We start from the raw sequence: 12,726 nt of genomic DNA, 5'->3' as shown, positions 1-12,726 counted from the left end.
GTGTAGATAATTTACTGCTGACAACTCCCTCACCGCTGTCCTGCACCAAGGTCTTCTTATCATTAATTGATTTGATTGGTGAACTTCGAAATTTTGAGTGGTCTTTTGTAACAAGTTTCGATAGGATTTTGATCACCTTCCGACCTGCACTTGATGTCGAATTGGCGCTCTTAGTTGCTGATATTTTTGGATTTTCCTTTCGTTCTATCGAACCATGCGTTTCTCCATTCTCCTTCTAGATGTTGGCCGATCCATTATGAAGCTCCTTATTTCCGTTAGCTAATGTGTGGTCTGTTAAGCCATTCTTATCCTGATTCCCACTATTAACCCCGTATTTGAACCCGTCCTTGAGATTTTGGTTCCTGCGTAAGTTTGTATTACCCCACCCCGCCAAGGTTCTCTTGCCATTTACCACAACTTGAGCGTAAGTAAGCTTTTCGTACTGATAATAAGCTAAAGGGTCAAAGGATTCAACCCTTATACTTATTTCTCTTAACTCTCCTTGTAGTGTAATTTGCAATCTGTTTTGAATGAACCCTCCTTCAGTGCCTTTAACCTTGATTTTAGCCGCACCAAGATCACTAAAAGTTAGTGCATCCGGGCTGATTTCCATCAATCCTCCGCAATGATCCCCAATGATTTTAAAATTATCCGACAGCCACATGTTCCAGGGTAGTCCAAAGATACTAATCCAGCTATCACAACATTTTTCAACAATGTCCGCCTTGTTGATATCTTTCGTCCATCCCTCAAAATCCAAAGAAATCCCATTATCGAAGAACCCACTTTTCAACTTAAGGAAAAAAGAGAATTCATCTACATTTGAAGGCCACCACTCTGATTTGTTAGCTGGGAACGGGAAAAGTATAACTTGCCTATTTGTTGATTTCCCGAGAACATCTTGAATGGTTTCCCAAGATAAGTTCACCCTTCTATTTGTGACAATGAGTGCTTCTTCCCATTTCCTTCCTATAAATTGTTTGCCACAGTCGTTCAAATAATTCATTCCCGCTCGGTTTTGGTTCCTCTGTACCAGCCTATCTTCGTGCTTGGCGCTGATGAGTTTCCTCTGATTTGAGCCTTGGTTACCTTGTATGTTAACCCTCTGATTATACCCTAGCATGAACTTCCCCAGTGTAGTTGCTAATTTCCTCCATCCCATTGAATTGAATCCGCTGGGCACGATAGTGGTTTGTTTCCTTCCTTGTTGATTGTATTTTGACAATTCCAGAAACCTACCACGCTTGTTATAGACTATCTGTAGAGTGAATACCGCATGTCGTCCTCTGAATCTATAGAAATCCGTATCTGGTGGAGGAGTATTAATGGAATCTTTGATTTTTAGATGAATCCAGCGAGCCTCCTCACGGTCGAAGTCCAGCATATAGCATGAGTTCTTTGTTCTTTCATACCACCAAATCGACGACGTGCCTCCATATCCCGGTCTCAACGTGAAAACTTTGTGTTCTATCTTAATTTACTTCATCTCGATTGCCTGTCCTAGTAGCCAATGACGAGTGCCAGAATTTCTTTCGATTCTTGACATACATACTTAGTAACTATCCCAAATGCACCACCGGGTTGTATGAATCAGCAGTGAAAGATGCAAAGCGGACCAAATCTTTGGTGTGCGAGTGCTTAAAAAATTTGAAATTTCCAGAGTCCTTAACGCTACACTTTCCCGTCAGTAAGGTAACTTGAACGGAACTACCCGACGCTCTTGGTTGGCGTTGGATCGACTAGAAATTCTGATCCACGGTGATTAGCGGTAGTTTTCGAAGGGTGAAAGAAGAAGAAAGTAAACGAAGGATGGCTGGAAGAGAGAGAGCATTTTTTAAAAAATTCTATCTCTAGGGTTTTTTTTAATTCTTATTCGTTTAATACTCTCATTTTCATGAAGTGGTTTATGATGTTTAAACGATTATTACTTTTGGCAAACTTGGTTGTGGTTGTTTTTATTGCAAATGTTTTTAGACGGGCAAGTTATGTTAATGCAAATTTGAAAGTTTATTTTGTATTTAAGAAAATTTTAATTTTTTCGCAAATTTTAAAAATAAAGTACGGTACGTTACAAATTCTTTCCAATATTAGCAAAAGGCCAATGCACTCCCCTTCGAAATGAATCAAGGTTCAAAATGTGAAAAACATTCGTTTAGGCCTCTGAAATCGTGTTTTTGCCGTTTTAGAAAAGTTTCATAGAGTTTATAACTTTTCATAGGAACTTTCGAATTCGATTCCGTCAATTGTTCTAGACTTATCTCCAAACTTTCCGTTTTGAGAACTTTCCCTTTTGAAAAATTTTCGGGGAAAAAATGGTTTTAACTCGAGCCATTATTCGGCCAAACGGCCTTAGTTAGTGCCCAAAAACTAGTACACATAAACATCATGCATTACTGAATTAATTTACTTATTTAGTTAATAATCTAAGTATTGCATGTTATGCGTTAAATTATTTTAAATGCATTTATATTTATTGTATTATGAAATTTTATTATATTTAATATGTTTTCATGATTTTGAGTTTTCAGATGAATGTTTGATAGCAACCGGAAAAGGAGATCGGAAACGATTGAGATATTAAAAATTTAAGTTATAATTTCATTTTTTGTCAAGAAATGAAGTATTTTAAAGGATTTATAAATTTTAGCATTTTATGGATAAATTTAATTTATCAAGTGAAATAAGAGTATGTTAAGCAATTTTAATTAGCAAAATTCAAAAAATAGGATATTCAAATTAATACACTCGAAATAAAATATTTTAATAATTATTTTTATGATTTAATTAATTAAATTATGTAGTATTTAAATATGGGTATAATTTAAAATTTGTAGGACTCTTAATTTCAAAAGTTAGAGGGCTTAATTAGTAATTTAAATTGTGAGAGCTAAATTAGTAAGTTAAATTGTGATTTAATTAAACTAAACACCTAGCCATTATCTTATTTAAATACAAGAGGTAGAGTCCTACCCTATCTTTATTCAAAGACTCATGCACACACACAACACACACAAAACGTACACTACACACACACTTTGTCCGTGAGATTCAAGGCCTAGGGCTTGTTTTTTTTTACCCAAAATTCCTCTGAGCAGCAACATTGGGCAATCATCACACTATAATCCTTGATTTATTTATCGATTTTTCATGCCAAAAAAAGCAGCAATCCGTCTCCGTTCGGCCTCCGTTTTTCCACGCGTTCGTTTGTCGATATTTCATGCGTTTTAACGCAAAAGCATGTCTAAACATTTCTTTTATGCATCGATCATGTTATATACTGTATTTGGATATAAAATATGCATGAAAACTTGTTGGTTTGATTATACTAGAACGTTATTAAATATCGTTTCAATACGAAATATGCATGAACTCCTTCGTTTTCTCGAGTTTCTTATCGTCGTCTTCGCTGGACCAATCCTATGGCTTGCTGCTATGTATGGGTATGTTAAGGGATGTGTTTAGGTACTAGTAGATGGTCTAGATGAGCCGATAGGCCGCTGGTGTGACAGAAATAAAAAACAAGTGCAAGGACACGCATATGGGTATGTTACGAGTTTCACGTCGGGTGGGTTGCGTGGTGGGACTAGGGCTCATGGATAGGGTCTAGGCGTGGTTTACAGATCCCGGGGTAGGCCTGATTTAGGTTGGGTAGGGTCCGATTGGGCTGTATGGGCTGGAGCCATGAGATTCACCTTGAACGTATGAAGGAGAAGTGTGACTTAGGGAAGCTGTTTTGTGTTGTTTAAGGGCTGGTGTCTGTGTATGGCTTGGAACGGGCTGGACCTGAGGCTTATTGGTGTCTAAGGGTCAAGTCTAGGGGTCGAGTTAGAACAATAGGAAGTCGTACGGAACACATAAGTGTCATAACGCCACTCTTTGGACAGCTTGTGTCTAGATTGTTTGTTGTGCCTGGTACGGGGTTTGGGCATGGTTCAGGGCTGTTCTAGGCCCTTGGGCAGTAGGTTAGGATGTATTTTATGTGTGCGTTGAGTCCCGAGCCAATTGGTACGTCCTAAGTGGTTATATTTAATTCGGGAGTCTTACGTGTCCGAATGTACCTTATGGGCTGTCTTGGGTATAAATTTTAGTATGTTAGGGCAGCATGTCCAAGGACGATCCAACGAGTTTCACAATGTTCGTAAGTATATATCGCATGAAAAACAATTATTTTTAAGGTATGCAATTTGTATTGTGACCAAATTATGTACGGGTTTGAAAGCCTGAGAACGTGTCAAGGGACCTCTCCAACCTAGTCGGAGGAATTATGTTATGTCAGGGAGTGGACATTCACTCCAAGGGCTGTGATGATCCCTGCCGGCTCAATAGTTTGGTTTAGTTTGATAAACGATTTATTTTATAGGCCACTTGCATTGAATAGAACTCTACGAAAAATGATTTACGATTATGATTTCTATGACGAGCACGTGAATAAGGTTTTATGAAAATATTTATGCAGAAAATTCGCGTTATACATATTTATGTTTATAACATGGCATGTACGAGTTATGTTTAAATTGCATGGATTTTTACTATTATTACTTGTTATTTACGGTTTATGCATTCTGAGTCATTAGACGTTTCTTTTTATATTATGTTGGATTTTTCAAAGTTGGTGGATGTTTTTAACTTGGATTTTATGGTTGTGGTATTTAAAATGATGGAGTTTTAATATTAATTTTATTTTTGTGTGTGTGGTGACCATTAATTTTGTTTTACGAGTTATATTTATAATAAATAATATAATATAAGAAAATTCAAAATTTTTCGGAAATATTAAAGTAATAGTATTTTAAGACACGGTTTGTCACACTTAGTACTTGTTTTCTATTTTTATATGATTGGACATATTCTAAGCCTTTCCATTTTTTTCTGATTTCAGGAAATGGCTCCAACAAGCGACCATGCACTCATGCATAAGCTGCCATCCGTATGAATCAGCTTGCCCTCGATAACCAACTGTCTGATCAAGCGCCTTAGAGCCCAACTAGGTGAGCAAAAGAGAGAAAACGAACAACTGAGGGGAGGCAACATATCTCTGAGGGGTGACATAGAAAATAGGAAGTACCGAGAGGAGAGACTGCGTAAGGACATGGAGCGTCACATCGCCGAGTTGAATAAAGAAAGACAACAAAATGCAAAGAACAAGAAGAGGCTAGAGGAAGCCTGTGATGCCATGAATAATCTTTCACATGTCAGCCACCGCATGATCAAGCAAACTAAGACTCTAAGAAGCCCGAATCAGCAGAATGGGGTTGAGTGTCAGCAACACCATCAACACGCCCACCAGTTATTAATGAGGCAAATGCAAAGATAAAAGGGCTGAAGAATCAACATGTAGCAAATTCAAGAAGGAGAGTTTGAGGATGAGGACGCTGAAGAAATGGAGGCAGGACCTATATAAGCAGTAGGAAATGGAGTAGTTGTGGAATAGAGTTTCTTTGTTATTCAAATTTTATCTTATTTAGTAGGAGTTTATTTCCATTGTTGTTAAGCTTTGTTTTCACTACTAATTTTGTTATCTCATTCAGATAACCTATGTTTCCCTACTTTTAAAAAATCAATAAAGAATGTTTTATTTGATTCATTGATTTCTATTTATTTCCAGCTCAATCTATTCAATGAATTTTTTCGATTCGTGCAACAAATTCTTAGTAAATTATAAATTGTCTGAAATGGCCAACAGACCACCGAGACAAAACCGTAGCCCACGTTACGCGAACAACAATAATCGTAAAAATGAAGAATGGAATGGACCACCGTCAGAGTTCAGCCTTAACCAAGTGGATTTGATGGCCATAGACGCTATAGTGGCAACGACATTGCAAGTGTTGGTAAACACTAACACCAATCAGCCACCTCCACCCCCACTGCCAAATGGGATCAAATTCCACTATGAATCCCTCCGCAAGAATGGGTGCCCAACATTCAAGGGGCCGATTCCGAAGTCAGCTAGAGCTGACTGAATAGTATAGAAACTCAGCTGCGACTGCTAGAGGTTCCTGAGGCACTTAAAGTGGATGTGATAGTGTCTTTCTTAAAAGACAAAGCAGAGAAGTGGTGGGAAGCAATCTCGCCAGCCATGACCGCTGCTTGACCAGTCTCACATGACAGCACTTTCAAGATGCTTTCCTGAAGACATACTATCCAGCCGAGGTCAAATTACATAATTGAGTGATTTTGAAAATTTCCACAACCCCAACATGTCATTTGTGGAATACACCCCCTAGTTCAATGCCCTGACGATCATGGCAGATTGAGCCTTGATATTGCATCGCTTCTAGGGATTGAACAGCCGAATCCAATTGTCCTTTGGCAGTCTACCAGCCAGAGAATTTTGTAGATCTGATGAGCGTAGCTATTCGAGTTAAAACCAAAATACGCCGAAGAGAGGGGAAAACAAGAACAAACATCATCTTATCGGTCAGTCTTATCAGAGTGGACAGAAGTTTAAAAAACCCAACCAATCTAGCGGACAATTTATAGGGCATTCGTCTGATGCGATCTATCAAAGACTCGAGCCATGCCCAACACGTCATTTCCGACACACTGGAGAATTTCGAAGATGAAGCAGAGTATGCTTCGGATATGGGAAAAAAAGACACTGAATTGCAGAGTGTCTGAACGCCGCAAACCAAGCAAGTGGGCCCAACAATGGAACCGGGATAAATGCAGGGGCAAACCCCAACAAACCAAAGGAGAACAAACAAAATAACAAGGTGTTTGATATGACGAAAGAAGAGGCAGAATACGCCAACCACGTTGTGTCAGGTACCATCCTAATTCAGAAAGTCTGCTTGTTGTTTAACTGTGGTGCTATGCTTTCTTTTATATCTAAGAGATTTGTTAAAAAATTAGGATGTAAGCCCGAGAAACAAATTGAGCCTTTCGAATAGCCACACCTACGAGTAAAGCCATTGAAACTTATGAAATTCATAGGGGCTGTAGATCAATATCGGCAACCAAACTTTTAGTGTCGACTGTCAACATTATACAACTAGCTCTGGTCAACTTCGACAACATACTACTAATGGATTGGTAAGCAAGAAATAATGCAATGGTAGACTGTAAAGGAAAGAGTGTCAGACTCAAACCCCGAACCAAGAAGAAATCGTGTACCATGACAAGTCCAAGAGACAGAAGCCATTCCTTCTCGCTTCCCAAACATGTAGAGCCCTGAAATGTGGAAAACAAATCTATCTTGCAATGATCAATGAAGTGAAAGAAGAAGTTGAGCTCAAGCTGAAAGACATCTCGATACTACGAGAATTTTCGAATGTTTTTCAAAAAGAACCTGGGATAGTCCCGGACCGCAAGGTTGAGTTCGAAATCAATCTTGTTCCCAATGCTACACAAATTTCAAAGGCACCTTATAGAATGACACCAGCTTAACTCAAGGAGCTAAAGGAACAACTCCAAGTATTGCCAGACAAAAAACAAGTTCGACCAAGTGTGTGTCCTCATTAGGAACTCCAGTGCTATTTGTAAAGAAAAATAACGGGAGTATGAGATTGTGCATTGATTACAGAGAACTAAAAAAGATCACAATCAAGAACAAGTACCTCCTTCCCAGGATAGACGATCTGTTTGATAATCTTAAAGGAGCTGCAGTATTTTCCTTGAGGAAGGGCTACCACCAATTAAAGGTCAGAGCCGAAGACATTCCCAAAACAGCCTTTTGAGCAAAGTATGGTCATTATGAGTTCAATAAAATGTCTTTTGCCCTAACGAACGCGCTAGCAAAATTCATGCACCTAATGAATATTGTGTTCAAGCCATTCATGGATCAGTCCATAGTGGTGTTCATCGATAACATTCCCGTCTATTCTCCCAGCGAGAGAGATCACGAATAGCACCTCCACCTTGCTTGCAAACATTAAGGGAAAAGAAGCTCTATGCCAAGTACAAGAAATGTGATTTCTGGCTAAAAGAGTGTATCTTTTTTAGGACACTGTGATTCTGAAGCAGGAGTATCAGTGGATCCAAAGAAAGTGGAGGTGTTTCTAGATTGGCCGAGGTTTAAGAATGCCACTGAAATTAGGAGCTTTCTTGGATTAGCAGGCTATTACGGAAGCTTGTGGAAAGGTTTCTCTTCGATAGCCATACCACTGACAAAACTCATACAGAAGAATTTCAAATTCATCCGGGGTGAAAGTTGTGAGAAACGTTTTCAGCCAACATCTATAGTGATGCGTCGAAGGAAGGTGTGGGATGCGTAATCATGCAAGAAGGAAGAGTGATTGCCTATGCATCAAGGCAGCTGAAACCGCATGAGCGGAACTACCCTACTCACGATCTCGAGCTAGCGGCAGTTGTCTTTACCTTAAAAATTTGGAAGCACTACCTTTGTGGTGCCAAGTGTGAAATCTTCACAGACCACCACAGCCTCAAGTATTTTTTCACCCAAAAAGAACTAAATATGATTCAAATATGGTGAATAGAACTTTTGGAGGACTATGACTTAGCCATAAGCTACCATCCGGGTAAAGCCAACAGAATAGCCGATGCTCTCAGTCGGAAAATTATGAGTAAAGTGACTTCACTCTCTGATCAGCCATGTCTGCGAAAGACCGTCAAGTTGAATCGGGATTGAGATCCTGTGCTGACAAAGCTTACACAGCAAGTCAAAGGAGGAAAGTCTCAAGATCTTAAGATCGACGACATGGGAGTCATATGGATGAAGTGACGGTTATGTGTACCCGACAACAATAACCTTCACCGAGAGGTAATGAAAAAAGCGCACAAAAATGTACAGAGACCTTAAGAAGAATTTTTGGTGGAACAGAATGAAGAGGGAAGTGGCAGAGTTTGTCTCTAAATGCCAAGTCTGTCATCAAAACAGAGCACCAACAATCTGTAGGATTACTACAACCTTTAGAAATCCTAAAATGGAAAAGAGAACATATTTCCATGGAATTAGTGGTGAGATTACTAAATTCAAGGCCAAGTCATGAACAAAAATGGGTAATCGTAGATAGCTCACAAAATCTATACATTTCCTGCCCGTCCACAAGAATTAAAATGTTGTCAAGTTGGCTACTCTATATATGGACAACATTGTGTGGCTGCATGGGCTGCATGGGAATCCCAATATGAGATATTTTTATGGCTCTTAGATAATGTGATTGTAACAGTTATATGGCCTCGTTCTCTTAGAGGAATAAAAATTAGGGACTAATATCAGTAAACCATGGAAATTAGAGGAATCTCAATGTGGGGACCCGGACGCTAATTATATTCTTAATCATCATTGGGAAAATTCAATTCATTATAATAAACAGGGTCTAATATTTTTTTTTAAATGCGAAATGTAATGGAATTCAATCTAATATACATATCAGCATAAAAGTACAAGTCTTGTACAACAAGCATCAAACTCAAACTAAGGTTCAACAACTAAATGTCAAATGTTGAATCCTATCTATAGCAACGTCAAAGTCCGTAGTCTCCACTCTAATCACGATCACTCATCATCTCCTCGACCCTGATCATGTCCCACCTGTTGTCATGCACACATACAAACACGACAACAGCCGAATAACTCCGGTGAGAATAAAATCCCAGTATAAATCAATGAAACATGCAATCATATAAACAATGTAAAAGCATGTAACAAATATCAGTAATATGTATCAAATCTGAAAACATAATCAATATAAAACTGTCAATCAGACTCGTGACTCTACGTCTCAGACTAGACTCATTCCTAGTCTAGGGATCCCGGTTTCCAGACGTTGGTATTCCATATCGAATATCAGTAATAGAAGAAACTCCAATTCTATCCACTTCGATATAACTAAACATCTGGTGTCTTGACCTATCCGTCACCGACTTTGGCACTATCGCCAACTCACTATCTTGTGACAATGTGCAATGTGCCAGTGACGATTCCATCACTATTGACACTTATGTCACAAGATCACTCGTCTAATACTTGTCTAATACATGCTTTCTATAAATCAATAGAGCAAGCATACCAATTCAAATCAATACACATAATAACAATAAGTATGTGATTTACGGAAATTCAAGTATATCCTACTCGAGTCGTTCTCCCGGTACCACATTGACTTATACCTTTCTTTCTGTAAATCTGATTCTGTCGAAGTCTCGAATTCGAAGTCTGTCAATACTCAATCTGGCAATGACAATATCAAGAAGTATAATATCAATATACTGCTCAAATCAATACCGAATCTGATCAATCTAAATCTAACTCAAAATCAACGGCATAACGGAACAATCTGAATATCCCCGTCAATACAATATCAACAGATATCAATTATCCCAACTCATAATCAATAACAATACCAATCTGATATCAATCTTAATCAAATCAACTCAGAAAATCATGACAATTCCATACGGTATCCGTTCTTTAATCCGGTTTCGATTATTCGATGTCTAACATGTCAAGAACATCATATATGAATCATATCCGATTCTGATAATATCATAATTTCAAGACATATCAAAACTTAAGGAAACTTACGTCCAGTTGTAGCCTGCGTCGATACGAACACAGTACTGAAGTCGGATTCAAAATCTAACGGGCGGATTGAAATATAAAGGCGTAAGGATTTCTGATATATTCTCGATTTCTTTTTTCTTCGTTTCCTTCCAAATCTGAAGAAGGAACTTATATATATATATATATATATCCTAATGCATGTTAAGGCAACATGTCAAACCTTTCTTCAATCTTGGTTGGCGCTCGGGCGGACATAAATTTCGGCCCGGGCGCGAAACGTTCGGCCCTCGCATAATAGACAATCGCGCTAGGGCGGACAAAAACTTCCGCCGGGGCGCAAAACCTTCGGCCCTCCTCTTTTATCATGTGGCGCTCGGGCGGACAAAAACTTCTGTCCGGGCGCAGAACTTTCGGCCCAACTCTTCTCTTCTTCTTTTTAATTCCTATACTTTGTCCAATCTGATCTCGGAATGGCCCGGCTATAATCATATCAATTCAAAATCAATAATTTCAGATTAACAGAATCAAAATCTCGGGCATTACACTCAATGCCTAAGCCAAGTTATGCATATGTTTATGCTGATGATGTGTCATAAGAATTATGTTATGCAGGATATGTTGTATTTTTGAAAATCATGTATTTGTATGTATGTGGTCAAACGGCTCCTGCTTGCTGGGTGATGACCATATGGTTCACCTCCTTCTCTCCCTCCCAGATAAGTCCAAAGATTAGATAGAGGAACTAGAGCAGTTTTGGGGGTGGTGATGGATGAAAATAAAGAGTTAATTGAGTTTATGTTCATTTTAATTTTTATTTCAGTTTTCGTTGTAAACGATTCCGCATAATTTTTTATCATTTTAGGAATTCATGTTGTAAAGACAATTTTATAATTGATTGTGAGTACAAAACTGGTTTTGGTTTATATTATACTACGAGGCATGTTGTTTCAATTGTGTGGTTGAAAAAGTGGTGTCGACTGAACACGGGCTCGGGGCGTGACATTATGAATGAGAAAGTACAAAATTTTGACAAGAAACCACAAATTAGTCAGAGAACACGATTTTTGAGATGAGAAAATTTCTCCACCCATACGTTTACAATGTCCCCACCATAAGTGGGACAGAATTTGATAGGATAAGATTTATTCAAACATGAATTCACAATATAATGCTGAGCATTCTAACAAGTATTCGAGTAAACTTTTTAAAACTTCTTGAACAATCTAAGGACTCAAGCAATATGCAAGAAAAATGTGGTCTTCATATTTAAACTAAAAAGGGTGTGAAGCTTGTGTTAGTGGCATGACATGGTCTTTTGAAGACTTTGCATACTTGCATGATATAAATGTTCTTTGAACTGCAAAAAACATGTTCTCATTTACATTTTCCACTTCTCATTTTCAGGCTTGGTAATGCATTAAATAGAGAATTCTATAGTCATATTCAATCCAATTTACGGAAAAAAAAAGGTCATAACCATAGGTCCATAACAGAGAAATGGAGGAAAACAAAAACAAAAACTCAATAAATTAATAAATATTTACCATGAAACAAATGACCAGCCACTTTGACTACCGCCACCACCATCATGGCCACCACTGCTGCCACCTCCATTACCAGAGCTTCCATAGCCAGAGCCCCCAGACCCACCACCATCTCCGCCACTCGAAACCCGCAAAGAGCGTAGACCCAAATGCCCAAACCCGAAATGAGGACGAGTAAACGATCTGAAGTCAACTACCGAACTTCTGATATGACAGGTCCCATTAATGTGAATGTGAATAGTATTATACACTAGAATCCTAATTCGGGGACCGAAATTGCTAATGGGAGAATTGAAAGTACTCAATCGGAACAAAAGATGGTACTTTGGGGTAAGATTTGCTTGAATCGATGAACATGACGCTTTGGTTTCTTGGCTTCGGCGAATTGATAATAAAATATACACTTTGCAGCTCTCTGTCCGGAGAATGTTGGTTTTTCGAGGTTTTAGGGAGAGCCCGCGTCCAACTGATGATTATTCTAATGATTCTCTCTTTCTATACATAATGCCATCAGCAATCCCAAAAAAAAATTATACATATTCATTTATCATATTAAATATTTAAAAATAAATACATTGTAGGATCAGTTAAATATTTAGATGGAGGTTGAAACACTTAAAATACAATTGAAATGTGGGGACCCGGATGTTAACTCATCTTTTTAATCATCATTAGGATTAATTGTGAACAATTAAATAAATTAGGTCATAAACT

At 38.3% G+C, this 12,726-nt stretch overlaps 1 protein-coding gene across 1 annotated transcript in view; it reads right to left on the bottom strand.

The window, feature by feature from the left end:
• LOC142538732 (uncharacterized) overlaps nucleotides 1-12,726 on the bottom strand; it is a 76,781-nt gene that overhangs the window by 43,939 nt on the left and 20,116 nt on the right. The window contains exon 2 of the mRNA XM_075644029.1: nucleotides 12,013-12,478. Coding sequence (XP_075500144.1) covers nucleotides 12,013-12,478 — 466 coding nt within the window. The remainder of the gene's footprint in view (nucleotides 1-12,012; nucleotides 12,479-12,726) is intronic.

This window comes from Primulina tabacum, chromosome 3 (assembly GCF_025594145.1).
Source record: "Primulina tabacum isolate GXHZ01 chromosome 3, ASM2559414v2, whole genome shotgun sequence".
Lineage (NCBI taxonomy): Eukaryota > Viridiplantae > Streptophyta > Magnoliopsida > Lamiales > Gesneriaceae > Primulina > Primulina tabacum.
Note: the sequence above shows the minus strand (reverse complement) of the source record. Positions and strands in the feature narration are given on the sequence as shown.